Source organism: Trachypithecus francoisi, unplaced genomic scaffold (genome assembly GCF_009764315.1).
Source record: "Trachypithecus francoisi isolate TF-2019V2 unplaced genomic scaffold, Tfra_2.0 Lachesis_group2, whole genome shotgun sequence".
Classification (NCBI taxonomy): domain Eukaryota; kingdom Metazoa; phylum Chordata; class Mammalia; order Primates; family Cercopithecidae; genus Trachypithecus; species Trachypithecus francoisi.
In genome coordinates, this window is record NW_022681465.1 from 1134781 (window position 1) to 1160757 (window position 25977).

General features: G+C 56.9%; 1 protein-coding gene across 1 annotated transcript in view; it reads right to left on the reverse strand.

Moving 5' to 3' along the window:
* Window positions 1–24064, reverse strand: part of TERT (telomerase reverse transcriptase) — a 35649-nt gene extending 11585 nt beyond the window's left edge. The window contains exons 1-10 of the mRNA XM_033178722.1: window positions 23771–24064; window positions 22313–23666; window positions 16148–16343; window positions 13773–13953; window positions 12904–13083; window positions 12282–12437; window positions 7338–7433; window positions 6418–6503; window positions 4950–5063; window positions 680–751 (exon numbers count right to left, since the gene is read on the reverse strand). Of these exons, the coding sequence (XP_033034613.1) occupies window positions 680–751; window positions 4950–5063; window positions 6418–6503; window positions 7338–7433; window positions 12282–12437; window positions 12904–13083; window positions 13773–13953; window positions 16148–16343; window positions 22313–23666; window positions 23771–23989 (2654 nt within the window). The 5' untranslated portion in view covers window positions 23990–24064. The remainder of the gene's footprint in view (window positions 1–679; window positions 752–4949; window positions 5064–6417; window positions 6504–7337; window positions 7434–12281; window positions 12438–12903; window positions 13084–13772; window positions 13954–16147; window positions 16344–22312; window positions 23667–23770) is intronic.
* Window positions 24065–25977: the final 1913 nt, after the last annotated feature.

The following is a 25977-nucleotide window of genomic DNA, read 5'->3' on the forward strand; positions in this document are numbered from 1 at the left end:
TCCATTTACAGCTTTCAAGGTTTCTCGTCCCTTGTCAAATCGCACTTTAAAGCAAGCTCTGTGGGGCGCCCTTGAGGGGGACCACGTTCGACAATCCCCTGCGCTGAAACCAGGTTCCCTGATTTTAGTTTGAGCCACAAAAATCAACTCTGAGATCCACTCCTCGCCATCTCCGTGGTTCAAGACAGCACCACTCAGCGCATCCAAATTCTCCCGCCAATCCCAAACAACCCCATGCGGGAACGCAACTGCAGCGAGAGCTGTGGGCCAGCTCACTCGGCAGCTCCTGCTCTCCGCAGGCTCGGGTGCACCCTGGGGAGGAGGCTGCCGTCTCGGTGCCGCAGGCCCTGTGCACAGCTCCGGGGGTCTCACTGGGGCCGCAGGAGCCGCCACACTTGAAGACTTTCCAAAGAGTGGCAGGAGCCGGGATACCACCTGCACTCACCATGTGCGTAACCTGGGTGCATCTCCGCGGGACCCACTCTCTCCCGAAGGTGCCCCTGTGCCCCCAGGCCTGGGTGCACGACCAAGCGCCTCTGCTCTTGCCGATCCAGCACCGACAGAGAGAGAGGATTCAGCAGAGACAACGCTGCGGTGCCAGGGGCAGGACATGGAGGGCTCAACTCTGCAAAGCCCACAGGCCGTGGAGGTCTCCACAGACACACGGCACGGGCCTCACCTGAGGAAGGCTTTCGCGTGGGTGAGGTGAGGTGTCACCAACAAGAAATCATCCACCAAACGCAGGAGCAGCCTGAAATAAAGTAAAATACACAGGCAAGGTTAACTTTACACTTTTTACGTAGTATCTGTCTACGAGGGACTGAATGTCAAACAATTTACACAGGCAAAAATAAAATAACATTCTCCAAAGCGGTTACATCAAAAACTTAAATTTCTTTCCAACAGACGTGCTCTCTGCAGTTAACTGCCAGAGCAATTCCTCATTCATTACAAGCACTCGGTGCTCAGCACTGGCCTGTGCAATTCCGCACCAGCTGAAGGTGAGCAAAGGCCGCCAGGTGCGGGCCCAATTCGCAGACTCTTAGGGAAAAATAACTGAAGATGGTAAGAATGCTGGGCCGGGAGCCTCGCCCCTTCTGAGCCACGTGGTGCCCTTTACCAGCAGGGCAGCTGTGGTTCTCAGCATCATCCGAGACCCAGATCCTGTCCCCAGGAAGCGGGGACGGAGCACTGTGCGACCCTCAGGCCCAAGCCCGGCGCCCCGTGACCATGTACCAGAGGCGTCCTGTCCCAGAGGGCTGACCAGGGTGCCACCAGCTCGAGGACAAGAAATTTGTCCTCGAGGACGTCCCTCCAAGTCCCAGAGCAAGCTGTGTGTACAAGAAATTTGTCCTCGAGGACGTCCCTCCAAGTCCCAGAGCAAGCTGTGTGTACAAGAAATTTGTCCTCGAGGACGTCCCTCCAAGTCCCAGAGCAAGCTGTGTGTACAAGAAATTTGTCCTCGAGGACGTCCCTCCAAGTCCCAGAGCAAGCTGTGTGTACAAGAAATTTGTCCTCGAGGACGTCCCTCCAAGTCCCAGAGCAAGCTGTGTGTACAAGAAATTGTCCTCGAGGACGTCCCTCCAAGTCCCAGAGCAAGCTGTGTGTACAAGAAATTTGTCCTCGAGGACGTCCCTCCAAGTCCCAGAGCAAGCTGTGTGTACAAGAAATTTGTCCTCGAGGACGTCCCTCCAAGTCCCAGAGCAAGCTGTGTGTACAAGAAATTTGTCCTCGAGGACGTCCCTCCAAGTCCCAGAGCAAGCTGTGTGTACAAGAAATTTGTCCTCGAGGACGTCCCTCCAAGTCCCAGAGCAAGCTGTGTGTACAAGAAATTTGTCCTCGAGGACGTCCCTCCAAGTCCCAGAGCAAGCTGTGTGTACAAGAAATTTGTCCTCGAGGGCGTCCCTCAAGTCCCAGAGCAAGCTGTGTGTACAAGAAATTTGTCCTCGAGGGCGTCCCTCCAAGTCCCAGAGCAAGCTGTGTGTACAAGAAATTTGTCCTCGAGGACGTCCCTCCAAGTCCCAGAGCAAGCTGTGTGTACAAGAAATTTGTCCTCGAGGACGTCCCTCCAAGTCCCACAGCAAGCTGTGTGTACAAGAAATTTGTCCTCGAGGACGTCCCTCCAAGTCCCAGAGCAAGCTGTGTGTACAAGAAATTTGTCCTCGAGGACGTCCCTCCAAGTCCCAGAGCAAGCTGTGTGTACAAGAAATTTGTCCTCGAGGACGTCCCTCCAAGTCCCAGAGCAAGCTGTGTGTACAAGAAATTTGTCCTCGAGGACGTCCCTCCAAGTCCCAGAGCAAGCTGTGTGTACAAGAAATTTGTCCTCGAGGGCGTCCCTCCAAGTCCCAGAGCAAGCTGTGTACAAGAAATTTGTCCTCGAGGCGTCCCTCCAAGTCCCAGAGCAAGCTGTGTGTACAAGAAATTTGTCCTCGAGGCGTCCCTCCAAGTCCCAGAGCAAGCTGTGTGTACAAGAAATTTGTCCTCGAGGGCGTCCCTCCAAGTCCCAGAGCAAGCTGTGTGTACAAGAAATTTGCCCTCGAGGGCGTCCCTCCAAGTCCCAGAGCAAGCTGTGTGTACAAGAATTTGCCCTCGAGGGCGTCCCTCCAAGTCCCAGAGCAAGCTGTGTGTACAAGAAATTTGCCCTCGAGGGCGTCCCTCCAAGTCCCAGAGCAAGCTGTGTGTACAAGAAATTTGCCCTCGAGGGCGTCCCTCCAAGTCCCAGAGCAAGCTGTGTGTACAAGAAATTTGCCCTCGAGGGCGTCCCTCCAAGTCCCAGAGCAAGCTGTGTGTACAAGAAATTTGTCCTCGAGGACGTCCCTCCAAGTCCCAGAGCAAGCTGTGTGTACAAGAATTTGTCCTCGAGGGCGTCCCTCCAAGTCCCAGAGCAAGCTGTGTGTACAAGAAATTTCCTCGAGGACGTCCCTCCAAGTCCCAGAGCAAGCTGTGTGTACAAGAAATTTGTCCTCGAGGGCGTCCCTCCAAGTCCCAGAGCAAGCTGTGTGTACAAGAAATTTGTCCTCGAGGACGTCCCTCCAAGTCCCAGAGCAAGCTGTGTGTACAAGAAATTTGTCCTCGAGGACGTCCCTCCAAGTCCCAGAGCAAGCTGTGTGTACAAGAAATTTGTCCTCGAGGGCGTCCCTCCAAGTCCCAGAGCAAGCTGTGTGTACAAGAAATTTGTCCTCGAGGGCGTCCCTCCAAGTCCCAGAGCAAGCTGTGTGTACAAGAATTTGTCCTCGAGGCGTCCCTCCAAGTCCCAGAGCAAGCTGTGTGTACAAGAAATTTGTCCTCGAGGACGTCCCTCCAAGTCCCAGAGCAAGCTGTGTGTACAAGAAATTTGTCCTCGAGGGCGTCCCTCCAAGTCCCAGAGCAAGCTGTGTGTACAAGAAATTTGTCCTCGAGGACGTCCCTCCAAGTCCAGAGCAAGCTGTGTGTACAAGAAATTTGTCCTCGAGGCGTCCCTCCAAGTCCCAGAGCAAGCTGTGTGTACAAGAAATTTGTCCTCGAGGACGTCCCTCCAAGTCCCAGAGCAAGCTGTGTGTACAAGAAATTTGTGTTGCTGTTACATGAACATACTTCAATCTAGAACTTGAACCTTAACGAAGAAGAACCTTGATCCGCTGTACATGCTATAAAAGGAGCTGGAGTTTCAAAAGACGCACAGGAAAAACCCGGAGACTTCGAGAGAAATGGCCGTATGGCCTGCAGGCTTCCTGATGCATCCTTCACTAACTGCTTGTTCAATGATACTATTTTCATTAAAAAAGTAACTGCTGTCCACATCCTCTCCAGCATCAGAACACTTCTACACTGTTGGTGGGATTGTAAAGTAGTTCAACCGTTGTGGAAGACAGTGTGGCGATTCCTCAAGGATCTAGAACTAGAAATACCATTTGACCCAGCCATCCCATTACTGGATATATACCCAAAGGGTTATAAATCATGCTGCTATAAAGACACATGCACATGTATGTTTATTGTGGCACTATTTACAATAGCAAGGACTTGGAACCAACCCAAATGTCCATCAGTGATAGACTGGATTAAGAAAATGTGGCAGATATATACCATGGAATACTATGCAGCCATAAAAAAGAATAAGTTCATGTCCTTTGCAGGGACATGGATGAAGCTGGAAACCATCATTCTCAGCAAACTATTCCAAGGAAAGAAAACCAAACACTGCACATTCTCACCCACAGGTGGGAATTGAACAATGAGAACACTTGGACACAGGGTAGGGAACATCACACACCGGGGCCTGTCGTGGGGTGGGGGGAGGGGGGAGGGATAGCATTAAGAGAAATACCTAACGTAAATGATGAGTTGATGGATGCAGGACACCAACATGGCACATGTGTACATATGTAACAAACCTGCATGTTGTGCACATGTATCCTAGAACTTAAAGTATTAAAAAAAAAAAGTAACTGCTGTCAACAAAAGCCAGCTGAGTTGAACCACATTAGGTTGGCACAATATTTAGCCGTGTGAAGTCCTTGGGTGTAGACCCCATGCAAGTGGGATGGGCAATGGGCTGAAGGGGCGCCCAGTACAGGCCACCTGTTGAGGGCCTGCCGGGAGATGCAGAGCCTCAGGCTGCACCAGCCTGTGTCCCCGAGGATCCTAAAGGAACCCGGGTGGATGGGATGGAAGCTGGTGTGCTTCCTCGGTGTTGAATTCACATGTGCATCATGCAGGGCAGTGGCCCTCCTGCCTGCTGAGCCCTGAGGCCTCCAGACACGGCCGCTGGACAGAGTCCACGTGGAGCCCGCAGTCCTCGGGCTGTGCAACCCCTCCTGTGCAGCTTCACACCAAGGAGGGGCTGCAACCTTGTCTGGTTCCTCAAGACAGAGCAGTCACGGTATCCAGAGCACCAGGAATATTAATACTGAACGCGTCAAAAGCAAATCAACCCCCACCCAAGACCCCTGGGGAAGAGGAGGCCTCACCCGTCCCGCCGTATCCCTGCAAACAGCTTGTTCTCCATGTCGCCGTAGCACAGGCTGCAGAGCAGCGTGGACAGGATGGAGCCCTGCGGGATCCCCTGGCACTGGACGTAGGACCTGGGGCGGGAAGACACAGGTGAGAGATGGGCAGGGCATGTGTGGACATATGTACACTCACACAGAACCACCAGACACAGACCCTCATACACACCACCTCCACACACCAACGACACGTCTACCATTCAGCCGGCAAACACCTCAGAAACACACCAGACGAGACGTCTGAGCACACAGTCCCCGCTGCCCACTCTCACTGTGAACTGGGCCGGCTTAAAGCAGATCCAGCCACAGCTGTGACCACATCCTTGTTCTCAATCATCAAGGCTTTCTTTCATTAAGGTTTCTTAAATCTTCGAGTTTATTCACAGAACCAGACACTTGACCCAGAAGGAATGCTTAACTGGACTCCTCTCTTTTCAGGGAATTTATCCACGGTGAGAGGTTCACAGCCCCTCCATGTAGCAGCTGTGTGCCAACCGATACAGCCTTGCCCCTGGTTTCACCATGACCAACGAGACGCAGAAACTCTCCAAACCAATGAGGACACCAAGGGTGCGTTTTCAGACAAACAGTGAGAACAGAGTAGCCCCTTGGAACCTGAAGGTGCATGCAGAAGGCATGGCTGCCACACGACCCTCAGCCATCCCCAGAGCCCATAGGATGCCCACTCCTGTTGCTAAGGGACACTTGCAGCCTATTGCAAAAACAAGACCTGTTATTTTCGGGAAGTGCTGTAGGTGGTCACCTTAAAAAGAGGCTTTCCGGCCAGGCGTGGTGGCTCACGCCTGTAATCCCAGCACTTCAGGAGGCCAAGGTGGGTGGATCACCTGAGGTCAGGAGTTTGAGCTCTCCCAGGCCGCCTGCCCCATGGCCAGCACAGAGCCCCCGAGAGGAGCAAACTACACGGTCAACCCCCCAACTTGCCAGATGGGAAATCTAGCCACAGAGAGAAGAGCCCGTGCCCTTGCGGGGGTCACGCGACAGGGACGGGAATGAGAATCGGATAAAATCCTCTTGTATCTGGAGAGAGAGATACAGCGTGTGACAGCCGGGTGTCCAGCGTCAGTTTTAACTTGGAGCTGACAAGCTGCAGGCTCAAACGCTTGGCCGCACCCCTGGCCGAGACACACCCCACACCCCTCGTCCTCCGCAAAAGAACAAGTCCACGCCCCGCTTGCTATTTCCAGGCCTCGCGTAGCATGTGCTCTGCTCCAGCAGCTGCGAGCCGGGCCATGTTCCCGGGGCCTCGGGCGCCTGCAGCCCAGGAGCCGGAGAGGTGGGGGGCCAGAAAAGGAGACCCTGGTGGCCCCGGGGAGAAAGGCAGTGGGGAAGGGGCAGGGGAAAGGTGAGCAGAAGCCCTGCCAGTCCGCCCACTACCCGCTGGGCAATGGCACCCAGCCACCCGACTCACTTGCCCCCGATGCGCACAGCGTGGTGGCACACGAAGCGTAGGAAGATGTCGAAGAGGCCACTGCTGGCCTCATTCAGGGAGGAGCTCTGGGAAAGCAGAAGAGAGACACACGAGAGTGAGCCGGTGGGTACCGAGATAGGCAGGACCACGTGGCCAAGACCCTCCGTCCCTTCTGTGGTCAGTATTCGTGATGAAGCATGGGCTGGGCTGGAATGCAGGGCCATCGTGGGCTGGCCGGGCCAGGTCTCTGCAGACACACAGGGGCTTAGGCAGAGTGTGTGACACAGAACATCCCCTCTGGGCCACCTGAGTGTCCAGCTGGGCTCAGACCCACACAGCCCACCGTGGCCCAGATGGCACACGTGATCCAGAAGTTGCTGCCCAGCTGCCGGGCCCTGGGTCTGGGTCCCAGGAGCCCACGCCACCCCCACCCCCACTCTGGGAGCCAAGGACCCACACCCAGCACTGAGGGGCCAGCTTGGCGGGACGTAGCTCAAACACGGCCTGTCCTTCTAAGAAGGGGGACACATTTCCCTTGGCCTCACACCCAGCACTGAGGGGCCAGCTCAGTGGGATGCAGCTCAAATATGGCCTGCCCTCCTAAAGGAGGGGGACACCTTTCCTTTGGCCTTAAGATCAAAATCGCCAGAGAAGACGTTTAGCAAATCATGAATAAAGTCACTGCGGGGTTGGAGAGACACCAAGTGGTCAAACGTGAGCAGGTGCCTGAATGCACCAGCTGTCACAGCCTGGCCCAGCTTAGATTCCGCCAAGGCACACAGCTCCTCATGCCCCCACCATAGCTCATTCCCCCGACTGCCCCCCAGGGCCAACAGTCTGTCTGGTGATGAGCCCAGTGATGCTCCAGGTGAGGACTCGCTGCTGGGGTCCATGCCCAACCCTGGGGGCAGTGCCCAGACCTGCTCAATGACGACGGCATCTCTCAGCGGGCTGGTCTCCTGTAGGTGAGCCACGAACTGTCGCATGTACGGCTGGAGGTCCGTCAAGGTAGAGACCTGCCGGCAGAGGAGAGGGCATGAGCCACAAATGTGGCCCACCCTGGCCAGAGCTGGGCACTTGTTTCTTCCAACCAGGACACGTGGACCTGAAGCCAAGCCCGATGACGGGAGGAAGCCCGGGGAGCCCCCGGGGAGCTTGGGAAAGGGGAGCTGAGGGGCCGGGGACACAAAGCAGCTACAGACACACCTAGGACTCCACCTGCAGCCACCACACGTCAGACCCCCGTGACCGACTGCCATCCACAATCACCACACGTCAGACCCCCGTGACCGACTGCCATCCACAATCACCACACGTCAGACCCCCGTGACCGACTGCCATCCACAATCACCACACGTCAGACCCCCGTGACCAACTGCCATCCACAATCACCACATGTCAGACCCCCACGACCGTCCCACGACCGTCCACCATCCACAGTCACCACACATCAGACCCCACAACCGACCGCCATCCACAGTCACGTGGCACAAGTGGTGCTCTAGCTCCTGGGCCTCTCTAGCCCAATGCTGGAGGAATTGCAGGGAGGCAGGTGCAGCCACAGCACAGGCAGGAGAAGAGTCTGGAGACATGGGAGAGAGACCGGCACTCCCACCTCCTGTTCTGCAGAATCCCCCGGAATGCTTGCCATTTACCACAGGACCCACCAAGCCCCTGCGTCCCAAAGGTAGGATGTGACCAGGCATGCAGCACACACTAACACAGACACAGGAGACGTTGAACTTGTGAGGCATAAAAGAGGCGCATGGCGACTTTGTGCTTTAGCATGTTCCCCGGCCCCCAGAAGCTGGCGGCAGGGCCATGGGCTAAAACCACATCGAGTACAATTCAACCCTGAGAACCGACCTGGAAGGCAGTAACCACGGGGGCCTTGCACCCTTCCCAACCCCGGAGCAGGTAACACTCCCACAAATAGCCCATGGGTCTGAGGTCAGTGGAAATCATCACAGAAATCCGTAATCATGTTGGACTCAATACAGAAAAGCCAATATATCAAAACTGGCAAGATGCTGCTGAAGCAGGTCTCCAGTGTAGGGTCCCCAGCCATTGTGGTACCAGGGACTGGTTTCATGAAAGACAATTTTTCCACAGGATAGCAGTGGGGAAGGGGATGGTTTCGGGAGGAAACGGTTCCACCTCAGATCATCAGGCATTAGATTCTCATAAGCAGCACACAACCTAGATCCCTCTCTCACACAGTTCACAGTAGGGTGTGCGCCTCTGAGCATCGCGTGCCACTGCTGATCTGAGAGGAGGTGGGCTCAGGCGGGAACGCTGGCTCACCACACCCCACCAGCCTCCTGCTGTGCGCCCCGTTCCTCTCAGGCCTCAGACCGGTGCCAGTACATGGCCAGGGGCCTGGGGACCCTTGCTTTAGAGGGAAAATTTCTACTTCAGATGCTTGTTTAGAAAAGAAAGTTCAAATGTCCATAATCAAAGTTTTTCCCTCAAGGAGCCGGAAAAAGAACAAACAAAGCCTAAAGGAAATGGAAGGAGGCCATTGATAAACAGCAGACACCAATTACGCAGGAAACAGCCGGAAAATCAGCACACGTGAAACTCTTCTGTGAAGAGAGTCATGAAACTGAAAGACCCCTAGCGAGACCTGGAGAAGGAAACGGAGACTGTCAGCACCAAGGCTGGAGGCAGCTACCGCTGCAGATCTCATGGAACCTGCAGGAAGCAAGTCTCAGCCGGGTGTGGTGGCTCACACCTGTCATCCCACCACTGTGGGAGGCCGAGATGGGCGGATCACCTGAGGTCAGAAGTTCGAGACCAGCCTGGCCAACGTGGAAAAACCTTGTCTCTACTAAAATTACAGAAATTAGTCGGTATGGTGGTGGGTGCCTATAATCCCAGCTACCTGGGAGGCTGAGGCAAGAGAACTGCTTGAACTCAGGAAGTGGAGGCTGCAGTGAGCTGAGATCGCACCAGTGCACTCTGGCCTGGGCAACAGAGCGAGACTCCGTTACAAAAAAAAGAAAAAAAGAAAGAAAGAAAGTCTCCAACTCGCAGAGGAATTCCAAGGACGGAGCCCAGCCAGGGCCACATCCAGGCCAATAAGCACAGGGAGGCTTGGAAGTCCTGCCCACCGGCCACACACCACTGCAGGCACCTCATGACCCAGGAGTGGAAGGAACAGAATGGGGAGCCCGGGAGAGGCCCCCACACCCTGACTTACTATAAATACACTGAAGGAGTGGTCTCCTCAACAAAGCTGTCAGAGCAACTGCAGACCCACTCCAGGAAGAAAGCTCGCCTTCAACTCTGTTACCCCACGCATGAAAACCAGTTCCACAGATCCCCACCTACCCCACGCACGAAAACCAGTTCCACAGATCCCCACCTACCCCACGCACGAAAACCAGTTCCACAGATCCCCACCTACCCCACGCACGAAAACCAGTTCCACAGATCCCCACCTACCCCACGCACGAAAACCAGTTCCACAGATCCCCACCTACCCCACGCACGAAAACCAGTTCCACAGATCCCCACCTACCCCACGCACGAAAAACCAGTCCACAGATCCCCACCTACCCCACGCACGAAAACCAGTTCCACAGATCCCCACCTACCCCACGCACGAAAACCAGTTCCACAGACCCCCACCTACGTTCGAAAGCTGACACAGTAAAGGCTGTTCTAAAAGGAGACACAGAAGCAACGTCACCACAACCTCAAGGGAAACAGAGTCCCTGAAGGGAACACAAACAGTTTTAGCCACACACAGCTGCTAAAGTGGACTGCGTTAGTGGACTGCGTTTGTGGACTGCGTTTGTGGACTGCATTTGTGGACTGCGTGTGTGGACTGCGTCTGTGGACTGCGTCAGTGGACTGCGTCTGTGGACTGCGTCTGTGGACTGCGTCAGTGGACTGCGTTAGTGAACTGTGTTAGAAATACAAACTTCCAGTCCTCAAAAGGCTTGACTTGAGAGCACAAAAGCAAGACACACATGGCGCAGACATTCACAGTGCACGCATCTGATGCCAGACTTGCACCAGAACACACAAAGAGCTCCTGCAAGCCGACGATGGGAGGCAGGCACCCCGCACGGAGCAGGGCAGGATGGACGGGCACCTCCCGCAAGAGCCCCGGGGCGGCCAGCACGGGAACAGGCTGGAGACATGAGCATCAAGAGAGCCCCCTGCACAATCCCACAAGGCGGCTGCGACACCATCAGGCCGGCGGCCACCGGAGGCACCACCCTCGCAAGCAGCCAGCCGGGGTGTCACTGTCACCCCCCTGGAAACTCCCACAATATCCATGAAGCATGTCAGCGACCCAGCAACCCCACTCCTGGAATTCACCCAGAGGCGAGGGCCTCTGACCCCTGGGACGTCCTCAGAACCCGGAACACTCATAGCAAGCGCTGCCGTGCAGTCCGCACCCAGGAGCCTCCACAGCAGCAGGAAGGATACATCCACATGGCGTGTTCCACAGCAGATGCCATACGTGGACAGAACACGCAGCTGAGGCGTTCAGCACAGCTGAGACTTGGACCCCCAAACCCACCTCCCGCCTGATCTCACTTATGTGGAGACCAGAAGAGGGAGACCATGGAGGTCGGCACCAGGGTCACAGTGGGGGTGGCAGCTTCCGCTGCAGCGGGGAGGGGGGTCTCCTGGGCTCTGGTGACTTTCTACACCTGGGCACGGGTGGATGGTGGGGAGGGGGTTCTCCTGGGCTCTGGTGACTTTCTACACCTGGGCACGGGTGGGCGGCGGGGAGGGGGGTCTCCTGGGCTCTGGTGACTTTCTACACCTGGGCACGGGTGGGTGGTGGGGAGGGGGGTCTCCTGGGCTCTGGTGACTTTCTACACCTGGGCACGGGTGGGTGGCGGGGAGGGGGGTCTCCTGGGCTTTGGCAACTTTCTACACCTGGGTGCAGGTGGTAGCCATCAGGTTTCCACGAGTGTAAAATTCTGCTGAGTCATACATGGGATTTGCAAATAGCTGCAGTAGCCTCAAGAAGTCAGAGAAAGAGGTCCTTGCAGGTTTCCACATGCGCGTTTCCCCAAACTGAAGCTCCAGGGACACTTCACCTCTGCACCCTGGCCTGGCACTACTCTGCGGGCTTACCACTCCAGCGTGCTCAGGACCATTGGGTGGGAACCCAAGCCCAGGGCCCCTTTCACCCCTGCTGAGCCCCAAGGCCCCCGGCCACTCTGGGAGGAGTGTGTCCCGGGCAGCAAGGCCTGAATCAGCCTTCCTGTCTCTCATGCAGCTGGCGCAGGCCAGGCTGGGGTCCTGGGGGTGCCAGGGGTCCAGGAAGGTACCACCAGCGTCCCTACTCTTCTCTCAAACCCGGCTTGCAGTCTCCAAGGCCCAGCCCTGTGACAGGACAGGGGCACCCGTGCTGGAAGGGAGGACCCTGAATGTGGAGTTCACCAAACCAGCACCCAAGAGTGTGAGGACAATGGTATGGACCATGCCCGGAAGAGGAAGGAGGAAGGCCAAGGGGCCACACACACCCATGCCACAGACACAGAATGGACACACGTGTCACGGACACATACACACACACACCACAAATATGCACGTCACAGACACGCAGCACAGACACATTCATGCACACCACAGGCACACACACCAGACACGCCATGGACACCATGTGCCACAGATACACACACACACCACAAATATGCTCATCACAGACACATGCACCACGGATACACATGTGCCACATGTGCATATCGCAGACACACACGCATATCACTGACGTGTAAATCATGGAAATACCTCCATCCCAGAAACACATCACAGACATGACTGCATCCTAGACACACCCATATCCCAGCGACACACATCCTGGACACAAGTGTATCACGCGTGAGCCTTACGTGGCTCTTGAAGGCCTTGCGGACGTGCCCGTGGGCAGCCTTCTGGACCACAGCATACCGGCGCACGCAATACGTGTTCTGGGGCTTGATGATGCTGGCGATGACCTCCATGAGCCTGTCCTGGGGGATGGTGTCGTACGCGCCCGTCACATCCACCTGCGTGAGTGAAGGCGAGGAGGCTGACAATGGCCATCCAGCAACTCAGAAGTCACCTCTGCCCTCAGGGCCTGGCCGCAGCCGCATCCCCCCATCTCTCTCTGACCCCCACCCTTCCAGACCCCAAGGGCAGGGCGGGCTGTATCCCCTCTCTGAGCCTCAGGACAGGAGGCCCCTGGCTCAGGACTGGGGTGCAAGGCACCGGGGCCTGGTGGCTGAGCTGGTACGGTTCCTTCTCTGACGGGAACTGGAATCCAGTGGGACCCTCCCTGGAGGAGGAGCCCGGGGCAGTTGGGGTGCAGAGTCGGGGCCCATGTGCTGCAGGAAAGGCTGAGAGCCTCCCCGCCAGGTGCCGGGTGTGTCCCCAACAGTGACTGGGTCACCTGCGGCCCACCCAGCATGAGGTGTCAATCAGGTCGCCACCCCCAAGGTCCAGCAGGGCTGCTGACGGGGTCCCGGTGCCCACCTTGACAAAGTATAGCTCAGGTGGCGGGTCCTGGGCCCGCACACGCAGCACAAAGTTGCGCCAGGCCCTGTGGATATCGTCCAGGCCCAGCACAGAGGCGCCCAGGAGGCCGGGGCGCCGTGCCCGCTCGTAGTTGAGCACACTGAACAGTGCCTTCACCCTCGAGGCGAGACGCTCGGCCTGGCGGGGACGGTACGGCAGATGGTCAGGACAGTGGACCCGGCCAGGTGTCCCGCCCCACCAGAGAGACCCAGGGGAGAAGCAGCCCCACCCCAGTGTCCCCAGCCGCCCAGACCTAGGTCCTTGAACCCCTCCCAGCTTCCCCAGACCCTATTTGAAACGTGGTCCCGGCTGCACGTGTGTTGCACACGGGGATGCTCATGCCATACCTATGTCCACCTCACCCCACACTCCCCTCAGATGACGGGGTCACCACAGCCACAGCAGCCACAGGAGTGGGGTGCAGGAGCCGTGGGGTGAGGGCCCAGGGTCCTCAGAGCCCGATGGGGTCCTGGCAGCCATGGCCTGGTCCCTGGGCCCACATACGGAAGCACCCGGTGCCTGAGCACCACGGCAGGACACGAACCTGGGACCTCACGCTCTGCTGCGTCCAGGCCCCAGCCCAGCTACTGCTTGTGGTCCTCAGAGCCTGTCCCTGCCCCAGGACCTCCCCCCACACCCCTACACTGCTTTTCTGGAGGCACCAGCACCTCGGCCACCTCACCATGCCCACAAATGGTTGTAAGTTGTGCCATGGGCCTGGCTGGGTCCCGTGGCCCCTCCTCCGGGCCCTGCGTCTAAGCTGATACCAAATGTGGGGCTCAAACGCACTTCTGTTTAAAAAAGACACTAAACCAAAGCACAGTCACCCTCTTTTCTCTGCGGAACGTTCTGGCTCCCACGACGTAGTCCATGTTCACGATCGGCCGGAGCCCGTCAGGCTTGGGAAGGAAGCGGAGTCTGGACGCCAGCAGGGCGGGCCTGGCTTCCCGACGCTGCCTGGCCTCTGCTTCTGACAGCTCCCGCAGCTGCACCCTCTTCAAGTGCTGTCTGCAACAGAGAGGCCCTCAGGACACGCTCAGCCAGGCACCCATGCTGGAAGCTCACGGGAAGCCACGGGAAGACTAGGAGGAAGCTCACGGGAAGCCACAAGCCCCCATCAACTCAGTGAGGGCTCAGGGCACCCATGGCAGCACATGCTGAAGGCCATGCCCGGGGCCACGTCCACCCACGTCGGCCAGACGCCTCCGAGAGCCCTCTACTTGCAGGGCACCTGGACACCTGGCCCTACAGTCAACCCTAGGAACGCACAGTCTGGTGGTCAACCCCCAGGGTGACTGTCCCACCATCAGCACCAGGGAGCCTGGTCCCATGATCAACCTCCAGACTGCCTGTCCAGTGGCCGCCACCCAGGATGGGGTGCAAGGCTGCATCTAGGGCCATATGAACTCATGCCCCTCCACACAGGATGCCTGTCCCTCTGGTATAGCCACTGGGTAGCCCAGGGCTGGCCCCAGGCAGGACCCTCAGACAGAAAGAGCCACATCCCTTCCGATGGAGAGGGCAGGGGAGGCTGCTCAGGGCAGCTCAGCCAAGGAGCAGAACCAGCTCCCGCGAGCCCACCAGCTCCCTGACACCTCTGCCCATTGGCGTTTTTCTCCCAAAACCACCCATGGGGGAGTGGGGGGCTGGAGTGGCCACACCTGGACCTGGGCATCTGCAGCTGATGGCCTGGTGCTCTATGATCGCTAGGGCCGAGGGTGCTCCGGGGCTGGTGCCCTGACCCTAGGCCACAGGCCCAGCCGAGCGCAGGAGAGGCACAGTACCCTGTCCAGGGAGGAGGGGCCTCCGAGGCCCCTCAGGCAGAACGTCAGCTCCAGTCATTACAAGGAGCGTCTAGGGGTCCACCACGTCTGTCTGCTCCTTCTTGTCACCCCAATTAAATTCTCTCCAAAACACTGGTCAAATGACCATGTTGGGTCACACACCATTCAATATGTGCAATGTCTAAGTAGGGCACTTTTTGTATTAACTCGTTCCCACAGGGAAAGCCCTGACTCTCCCCCAGATACAGGAGGAAATGGCCCCAGCCCCACGTCAGGGGCCCCAGCCCAGAGGCTGTGTTACCTCTGATGTGGTCTGCCGCCAGCTTCCTCTGTAGACATCCTGATTTGGGGCATGGGGTGTGAGAAGCCCCCCAGGGACTCGAGTGTGCAGAGGAGCTGGGGAAGCCCTGACCTTGTGGACTAAAGAGTCCTCACCAAGCCCTCCAGTCAGCCCGGGTGGGACATGGAGAAGCTAATACCATGGCCTGGGCTCAGCCAGGCTGCTGTCTCCCAGCCCAGCACTCCAGTCCCTCACTGACGCAAATCCAGCTTGAATCTGCCACAGTCCCTCACACTCTCATCAGCTGGACATTGCAGACAAAATCTCACAGCCATGCAAATGCAGCCACCTAGCAGTTAGCTCATGATGGACATCTCCTACCCCGGGTGCTCCCCACACGGGTGCTCCCCACAGTGAGTCACCAAGAGGGTGGGATTTTATCCTCTCATGACCCAAATCCAGCAGATTAAAGATTCATGCAGAACAGCATGAATTAAAAGAGAATTGGGGGCCAGGCACAGTGGCTCAGCCTATAAACCAAGCATTCTGGGAGGCCAAGGTGGGTGGATCACCTGAGGTCAGGAGTTCGAGACCAGCCTGGCCAACATGGCAAAAGCCCGTCTCTACTAAAAATACAAAAATTAGCCAGGCGTGGTGGCAGGTGCCTGTCATCCCAGCTACTTAGGAGGCTGAGGCTGGAGAATCGCTTAAACCCGGGAGGTGGAGGTTGCAGTGAGTGAAGATTACGCCACTGCACTCCAGCCTGGGCAACAGAGCAAGACTCCATCTCAAAAAACAAAAACCAAAAAAAGAGAAAAAGAGAATCAGATCCACATCCCAAGGAGGGGCAAGGAGGCTGGTGGTAGCGTTTCTACCCAATATAAATCACTTCTGCCTTACAGACTCTAGAGACCACTTGGCATAAACTCCTGATTTTACAAGCAACAGAACGTGAGCTCCGGGCAATCAGAGCCCAGCACAGAATCCACTCGGGCCAGGCCTGTGACGGGGGCCCTGGCTCCCAGCCCAGAGCCGCACAGCCAGGGAAGCACCGGCAAGGGGAGACAGGCGCACGCTGAGGCCGGGACTGGTGCTCCAGGACTTCAAGAAGCAGAGGACCGGCGTGGGGGTACACTACCTGATTCCAATGCTTTGTAACTTGCTCCAGACACTCTTCCGGTAGAAAAAGAGCCTGTTCTTCTGAAACGTGGTCTCCGTGACATAAAAAAAAGACCTGAGCAGCTCAACCACGTACACACTCATCAGCCAGTGCAGGAACTTGGCCAGGATCTCCTCCCGCAGACGGTGCTCCGCAGCCGGCACACAGCCCACCCCTGAAACGAGAAGGACACTGCACATCCAGCTCAACCCAGGGCCTGGCGACCTCATCCCAGACCTGCACCATCTGGTACGACAGCCATGGCCACGGGGAGCCCAGCAGGTACAGGCTGAGATGGCCGCACATGGGACCCACACACAGGATCCCGCAGATAAAGCACAAAAAATGTCACATGTCCTGTGAGTGATGCTCCCACCAATGACACCCTAAATGATGAGCTGTGGACATGCTGGGCTTCAGTAAAATCTATTATTACGTTAATTTCACCTTTTCTTTTTTACTTTTTTAATGTGGCTGCTAGAATTTTTTTTTTCTTTTTCTCTTTTTTTTTTTGAGACAGAGTCTCCCTCTGTTGCCAGGCTGGAGTGCAGTGGCGCAATGTCAGCTCACTGCAACTTCCAACTCCCTGGTTCAAGCGATTCTCCTATCTCAGCCTCCCAGGTAGCTGGGATTACAGGCACCCACCACCATGCCCGGCTAATTTTTGTGTTTTTAGTAGAGATGGGGTTTCACCATGTTGGCCAGGTTGGTCTCGATCTCCTGACCTTGTGATCCATCCGCCTGGGCCTCCCAAAGTGCTGGGATTACAGGCGTAAGCCACCGCGCCCAGCCTAGACATTTAAAAATGATCCACGTGGCTCACGTCATGCTCCTGTTGGGTGACAATGGCTCGGAGCCTCATCCTTTGTCCTGGTTCCCAAGCAGAAGGAGGAGGCAGACACTCCCCCGCCAGGCAGCACATCAGGGCTGGCACCAGACCGTGGGTTTGCGCAATTTCAAACTCATCACCACGGAGCCACCAAATCCCAACGTGCCAGGCTGAACCCAAGCTGAGCGGACGCTGCTGTCACTCACTGGCTAAGGAACGCCGGCCACGTGGTGCTCCAGACACTCACGGGCCAAGACGACCGCCCTCCTCGTGAGTCTCCACATCTTCATCTGTGCATAGGCAGAGGTCCCGGATGTCACTAGATGCCATGGAGGCCACAGCGCAGGTAAAGCTGGGGTTTACCAGCAATAACAAGACAGGAGAACCATGCAAAGGACAAGGAAGGGGACCCCAGAAGGCGGGCCTGAGACAGAAGACAGATGGGGAACAAAGGAGGAAAAGCGGGGCAGGGACAAAGCTAAAGAAACACTGAACATGGAAAACAATATTAATAATGCTTACCTTGTAGGGGTGTCAAGATACCCAAGATAGAACTAAGTCAGCAGGGAAAATAGCATATAGGCTGGGGGTGGTGACCAGAGTTAAAATACACTTAAGGCTTTTACTGCTCAGGACAAGGGTAGCAATGTTTCAGACTTCATTTTAAAAGATCACGGTGGCTGGGCGCGGTGGCTCAAGTCTGTAATCCCAGCACTTTGGGAGGCCGAGACGGGTGGATCACGAGGTCAGGAGATCGAGACCATCCTGGCTAACACGGTGAAACCCCGTCTCTACTAAAAAATACAAAAAAACTAGCCGGGCGAGGTGGCGGGCGCCTGTGGTCCGAGCTACTCTGGAGGCTGAGGCAGGAGAATGGCGTAAACCTGGGAGGCGGAGCTTGCAGTGAGCCGAGATCCAGTCACTGCACTCCAGCCTGGGCAACAGAGCGAGACTCTGTCTCAAAAAAAAAAAATAAATAAAATAAAATAAAATAAAATAAAATAAAAGATCAGGGTAGGCTAGGCGTGGTGGCTCGCGCCTGTAATCCCAGCACTGTGGGAGGCCGAGGCAGGCAGATCACTTGAGGTCAGGAGTTTGAGACAAGCTTGGCCAACATGGTGAAACCTCATCTCTACTAAAAATACAAAAATTAGCCAGGCGTGGTGGCATGCACCTGTAATCCCAGCTACTCATGAGGTTGAGGAATGAGGACTGCTTGAACCCAGGAGGCAGAGGTTGCAGTGAGCCGAGGTTGCGCCATTGCACTCCAGCCTGGGTGACAGAGTGAGACTCTGTCTCAAAAAACAAAAGCAAACAATGACAATGAAAAGATCAGGGGGTAACACTAAGCAAAGGGAAATAAAAGCAAATGCCCAGTGACCAGGAGGCAACGACAGGATCAACACACACTCCGCAGGAAACGCACACAGCAACCCAAGAGGTAGTGAGAGACAAGGGAACGACGGCACGCAAGAGGCAAATGGAGAATCACAGTGCACCAGACGGGTCTCTAGTGACAGAAAAATGAAAACAAATCAAGTTATCCTAAACAATAACTGTCACACTGGACTGGAAATTCACCTACGTGCTGTTAACAAGACATACCTACACTGTAAGAACAAAAAAGTGTTGAAAATTAGGCCAGGCATGGAGGCTTATGCCTGTAATTCAGCACTTTGGGAAGCCGAGGTAGGTGGATCCCTTGAGTCCAAGAGTTTGAGACCAGCCTGGGCAACACAGCAAGACCCTGTCTCTAGAAAACATTTTAAAATTAGCCAGGTGTAGTGGTGCGTGTCTGTAGTCCCAGTTGCTCAGGAGGCTGAGGTGAGAGAATGGCTCAGGCCAGGAGGTAAAGGTTACAGTGACCTGTGATCACACCACTTCACTCACCCTGGGCGACAGAGCAAGACTCTGTCTCAACAACAACAAAAAATATATATATAAGGCAGAAAACAGATACAGCAGGAAAATACTAATCAAATGAAGTCCAATGTGGCAGTACTAAGAGCAATTTAAAAAAAGAATTACTAGATTACTAGAGACATAGAAGTCTACAAAAGATTCACTCATCAGGAAGATAAAAATTCTACCATGTGCATGCACCTAATAATGCCCCATATAAATGCCACCAAACAAGAAGAAATGAACAGACCCATTCCCCAGGTGATGGACTGTGGTCTCCTTCTTGGAATTTCATGCATCTAGAAGGAGACAGAAGCTTTGCTCAGGACTTAATAAGCTGGATACAGTGAACATGCCCTCTACTGACAGGACGTCAAATCTACAATGGATGATTCTGGAAACCATCCACACACTACATCACAAAGCAAAGATCCACGATTGGTATTATACAGACCACCACACAACTGAGTTTGAAATTAATAACAAAATGATAACTTAAAATACTCTACACATCTGGAAAATAAACCACGTTCAAATAACTCACTGCTCAAAGAAATCACAGAATAAGTTACAGAATACTTAAAAGTGACTGATATCAAAATGACTTCACATCAAAACACAGGGTGCACAAAGAACAAAATCACAGTGTAAGAATACTTAAAAGAAGTATTAACACGTATTAACACTTTTAAGTATTTTAAGAATACTTAAAAGTGGCTGATGTCGAAATTCACATCAAAACACAGGGTGCAGCTAAGGCAGCACTTAGAGGGAAAGGCTTAAATAACTAAACTAAAAAGTTAGAAAAGGAATGAAAGAGTAAACCAAAAGAAAGCATATAATGGAAAGATAGAAACATTAGAGGTAAGTCAGTGAAATTCAAAACTAAGACCCAAAAGAGAAGTCTGACGAAGGCCGGCAGAGACACCGGCCCTCCACGTAGGTCTCAGAGCAGGAGACAGACAGAGACACTCCAACCTGTGGCTGGATGTCATCCACGTGAGGGAGCGACGGGAGGCAGAGCCCAGCCTACGCAAGGACCGGCAGGTGCTCAGAATGAGGTGACAAGGGTTGCCACCCACCCAAGGGAGCCAAGCTGAGGGGCAGCTTAGGAGAAAACAGGACAAGTGAGGGGGTGGGGCCTGCTTTCCTCCAGGCCGCAGAGAATCCTTCCTGACATGTCTCCAGCAACACTTGGCAGCAGACACAGGCAGCCCAGAGTCCAGCCTCAGCATGACAGGGACACCCGGGGACCGCGCCTCACTCACCCTGCACGTGACAGGGACAGCCGGGGACCGCGCCTCACTCACCCTGTACGTGACAGGGACACCCGGGGACCGCGCCTCACTCACCCTGCACATGACAGGGACACTGAGGGACCGTGCCTCACTCACCCTGCACGTGACAGGGACACCCGGGGACCGCGCCTCACTCACCCTGCACATGACAGGGACACCGAGGGACCGTGCCTCACTCACCCTGCACGTGACAGGGACACCCGGGGACCGCGCCTCACTCACCCTACATGACAGGGACACCCGGGGACCATGCCTCACTCACCCTGTACGTGACAGGGACACCCGGGGACCGCGCCTTACTCACCCTGCACGACAGGGACACCCGGGGACCGCGCCTCACTCACCTGCATGACAGGGACACCCGGGGACCGCGCCTCACTCACCCTGCATGACAGGGACACCCGGGGACCGCGCCTCACTCACCCTGCACGTGACAGGGACACCCGGGGACCGCGCCTCACTCACCCTGCATGACAGGGACACCCGGGGACCGCGCCTCACTCACCCTGCACGTGACAGGGACACCCGGGGACCGCGCCTCACTCACCCTGCACGTGACAGGGACACCCGGGGACCGCGCCTCACTCACCCTGCATGAGACAGGGGCACATTGTGACCTCATCTGAAATCAGAGAACAGCAATGATGACAGGCAGAGTCCTGATCAGAGAACTCAAACTCTCCTCCACGAAGGAAGCTGGAGCGCAAATAAGCAAAAATGGGTTGCATGACGGTTATCTGACTCGGCGTGGTCCACCTGAGCTGCAGCAGGTGTCAGGCAGCTGCTGTTCGATGGGTAGGGACTTCCAGTCACGTAAGACACAGCAGCAGTTCAAGCAAACTGCTGTAAACACTAGGCCGACTTAGCAATTCTGCACTGTACACAGAAAACCGTGTTAGGAGAGTCAATCTCATGTTATATGACTTTTGCCACCATTAAAAGAAAAAAAAAAAAAAGAGCGCAGGAAGGTCACCTTCCAAGAAGTCCTAAATGTCTCGAGAGTTTGTGGGGAGGAGGTGACATCGGGACTTCTTCTGGCTGCCACTGTAGGGCCTGGGAGCACTGGGAGCCAAAAGGAGGCTGGAGCGGAGGTGCCTCAACATCAAATCCAGAAAAACAGGGTGGGGACACGGCAGGGCCCAGCAGCACCATCCCCTGAACACCTACAAGCACTGGTCCCTTCCCTGAGCAGGTGGAGCCATTTGCTGTCCTCTGCTCCCACGTGGCCCTCTTCATACCTAAAGACAGGACCAGGATCTGTGCTGGAGGACAGTCGTACCTCCCTCCTTCTACCCTGTCCTGGCATAGTCAACAAACAATTTTTTTTTTTAAAGACAGACTTTCACTCTCATCACCCAGGCTGGAATGCAAGGGCACAATCTCAGCTCACTGCAACCTCCACCTCCCGGGTTCAAGTGATTCTCCTGCCTCAGCCTCCCAAGTAGCTGGGACTACAGGCACATACCACCATGCCCAGCTACTTTTTGTATTTTTAGTAGAGACGGGGTTTCACCATGTTGGTCAGGCTGGTCTTGAACTTCTGACCTCAGGTGATCCACCTGTGTCAGCCTCCCAAAGTGCTGGGATTAAGGCGTGAGCCACAGCACCTGGCTGTCAACACACAATTAAATCTTAAACACAAACCTGCATACTGGCTGACCACGTGCACCTGCAAAACCCTTACCTCCCACCCCCAGGAAGAGGGGGTTCTCCTCCCCACCTCTCATTCCCATCCTTGAAATTGCGAAGGGGATTATAGGTAACCTGCAGGGACCCTCGCCAGAGCGTCTGTGCTCCCCAGACGCTTCTCCCCATTGCCGGCAATCTGGCTCCACTGCCGTGCCCAGCCTCCTCTGTTCACTGCTCTGGCCTCAGTGCCTGGAAACTGTGTGTCCATCAAAACGTGAAGGTGAACCTTGTAAGTTTATGCAAACTGAACAGGAGGGAGAGCAGAGGCAGAGATCACCTTGTCCACTCGACGTTCAGAGCGAGAAGCCACGTGTGCCCACGTGACGATGGAGACTGGAGGACCAGGGCTCTGCCTGCCCCCTTTTCTGAGCCCCCTACTGCATTCAGCTCTGGGGCCTGGGCCCTTGACGGCCACCACGTCCTCACCTGGGCTCCTGCGCAGCCAAGCACAGTCCCGCACGCTCATCTTCCACCTCAGCTCCTGCAGGGAGAGCTTGGCATGCTTCCCCAGAGAGATGAACTTCTTGGTGTTCCTGAGGAAGCGGCGTTCGTTGTGCCTGCAGCCCCAGAGGCCGGGGGGCACCAGCCGCCGCAGGCAGGCCCGCACGAAGCCGTACACCTGCCAGGGGCTGCTATGCTGGCGAAGCAGCTGCACCAGGCGACGGGGGTCTGTGTCCTCCTCCTCGGGGGCCGCCACAGAGCCCTGGGGCTTCTCCGGAGCACAGACACCGGCTGCTGGGGTGACCGCAGCCCGCAGCGGGCAGTGCGTCTTGAGGAGCGCCCCATAGGGGCACTGCGCGTGGTTCCCAAGCAGCTCCAGAAACAGGGGCCGCATTTGCCAGTAGCGCTGGGGCAGGCGGGGCGGCCTGCGGGGAGTCCCTGGCATCCAGGGCCTGGAACCCAGAAAGATGGTCTCCACGAGCCTCCGGGCGCCAGTCAGGCTGGGCCGCAGGGAGTTGAGTAGGAAGGAGGGCCGCAGCTGCTCCTTGTCGCCTGAGGAGTAGAGGAAGTGCTTGGTCTCGGCGTACACCAGGGGACAAGGCGTGTCCCAGGGACTTGGTGGCCGCGATGTGGATGGGCGGCCCGCGTGGTGCTGACGGCCCACGGATGGGTGGGAGTGGCGTGTGCCAGACAACGCACCCTCCAAAGAGGTGGCTCCTTCGGTAGGTCTGGCAGGTGACACCACACAGAAACCACGGTCACTCGGTCCACGCGTCCTGTCCGGGTGGGCCCAGGACCCCTGCCCAAAGGGCGTCCGCTCCGGCTCAGGGGCAGCCCCACGCCTGGGCCTCTTGGGCAACGGCAGACTTCGGCTAGCACTGCCCCGGCGCCTCCTCGCACCCGGGGCTGGCAGGCCCGTGGGGACCCCGGCCTCCCTGACGCTAGGGTTCCAGGCCCGTTCACATCCCAGACCTCTTCGGGTTCCACTCGCGTGTGGCGCGGGCCGGCCCTGAGGGGCAGCGCAGAGCTCGTACAGCGGCGTCCCGCACACCTGGTAGGCGCAGCTGGGAGCCACCAGCACAAAGAGCGCGCAGCGTGCCAGCAGGTGAACCAGCACGTCGTCGCCCACGCGGCGCAGCAGCAGCCCCCACGCCCCGCTCCCGCGCAGTGCGTCGGTCACCGTGTTGGGCAGGTAGCTGCGCACGCTGGTGGTGAAGGCCTCCGGGGGACCGCCGCGGGCCCCGTCCAGCAGTGCAAAGCCGAAGGCCAGCACGTTCCTCGCGCCGCGCTCGCATAGCCTCTGCAGCACCCGGGCTACCAGCTCCTTTAGGCAGGACACCTGCGGGGGAAGCGCTCTGAGTCGCCTGCGCTGCTCTCCGCATGTCGCCGGTTCCCCCCGGCCGCCCTCAACCCCCGCCGGACACGGACCCTGGGGAGGCCCACCTGGCGGAAGGAGGGGGCGGCGGGGGGCGGCCGTGCGTCCCAGGGCACGCACACCAGGCACTGGGCCACCAGCGCGCGGAAAGCCGCCGGGTCCCCGCGCTGCACCAGTCGCCAGCCCTCGGGCCCCAGGCGCCGCACGAACGTGGCCAGCGGCAGCACCTCGCGGTAGCGGCTGCGCAGCAGGGAGCGCACGGCTCGGCAGCGGGGAGCGCGCGGCATCGCAGGGGTGGCCAGGGCCGGGGCCTCACGTGCGCAGCAGGACCCGGCTCTGCCTCCAACTCGCGCCGCGAGGAGAGGGCGGGGCCGCGGAAAGGAAGGGGAGGGGCTGGGAGAGCCTGGAGGGGGCTGGGCCGGGGACCCGGGAGGGGTCGGGACGGGGGCGGGGTCCGCGCGGAGGAGGCGGAGCTGGAAGGTGAAGTGGCTGGACGGGCAACGCGGTCCCGGGCGTCTGCGCCCGCGAATCCACTGGGAGCCCCGGCCTGGCCCCTACCGCGGCTCCGGGCGGACCCCGGGGTCTGGGCCGCGCTTCTCCGCCCGCGCGCCGCTCGGGCTCCCAGGGTACAGGGACCCCAGCGAGGGCCCCAGCGGAGAGGGATCGAATCGGCCTAGGCTGTGGGGTAACCCGAGGGAGGGGCCGTGATGTGGGGGCCCTGGGAACAGGTGCGAGCGGCGACCCCTTCGCCGCTTTCTCAGCTGGGCCTGATCCCGAGACCCAGGGCTGCCCCCAGGTCCGGACGCGGGGCGTCAGGCTCCGGGCACTGCGAATGCCAGGCGTGAAGGGGAGGACGGAGGCACATTGACGCGGCTGGAGACTAACCCGAGGACACAGCAGCGCTCCCTGGACGGGCACGCGGGGGCTCCCGGAGCGCCTCCCTGCAACACTTCCCCGAGACTAGGGCTCCTTGACACAGGCCCGTCATTTCTCTTTGCAGGTTCTCAGGCGGCAAGGGGTCCCCACCATGAGCAAACCACCCCAAATCTGTTCATCACCCACCGGGGCGGTCCCGTCGAGAAAGGGTGGGAAATGGAGCCAGGCGCTCCTGCCGGCAGCGCATCGGGCGCCTCACACCCGCCACAGCTGTCTTGACCCTGGGCCCGCACTCTATCTAGCAGATGAGGCCAACCTCTGGTCACATCCCGCCCGCACAGGGAGGAGGGCAGCCCCGGGGGGTCCAGGCACCTGGCTCCAAGCCTCGGACTGCAGAGCCAGGAGGCCCGACTTCCAGCCCAGCAGTAGAAGACACACGGCTGCTGGGGCCATGGCACATCTACAGGACAGCTGAGGACTTCCCAGGAACCCAGACTCCAGGATGCTCAAGTTTGGATCTAAGGGGCGAGAAACTTCTGGGTCTCCCGAGGCCTTCCAGGGATGCTGTAGCTGAGGACGGCAAACACTGAAATGCTAACAAATGCAACCTTAAATGTAACCTTTCCTACTTTCAGAAACGGGCGGAGGAAATTGCTTTATTTATGGAGCTAGCATTTGAACAGGCCTGGCACCCTCCCTGGGCCATCACACTCGCTGGAGGTTAGCCTCGTCTTGTAAATACTTAGGATTACAGGTCGCTCTTCTAGAAATCCCCTTAGTGGCCGGAAACCTTTTTAAAGGGCTGTGTTTGTGAACTGTCTGTGCCACTAGGGCAAAGGGGCGGTTTGGAAAATTTGTTCCAACAAAAGTTAAGGTTGTAGCTTACTCTGGTTCCCCCCAGAGAAACCAACATAGAAAACATAATTTTAAAAGAGGGAATAGAAGAAATGGAGGCAGAAGATTACGCTGGAGTAATTAACACCCTGTCCATGGTGAGGAAGCGCCTCCCAGCATTCGATGAAGATCACTGATACCCAGAAGAAACCCCAGTATTAAGGGTGCTGTTAGTCTGTCTTTGAACGGTTGGTGATGTCTTAGTCATCACAGTGTAAAACATCAAGAATGTTCTAACAACAAAATTCTGTCATTGGCTTAAAACACAACACTTGAGTGGGGTGAGCGTCCTACCTCAGACCCAGATGTTTCTAACCAGAGTAAATTCTGAGCTGGGCGCAGTGGCTCACGCCTGTAATCCCAGCACTTTGGGAGACCGAGGCTGGCAGATCATCTGAGGTCGGGAGTTTGAGACCAGCCTGGCCAACACGGTGAAACCCCGTCTGTACTAAAAATACAAAAAATTAGCTGGGCATGGTGCCACATGCCTATAATCCCAGCTACA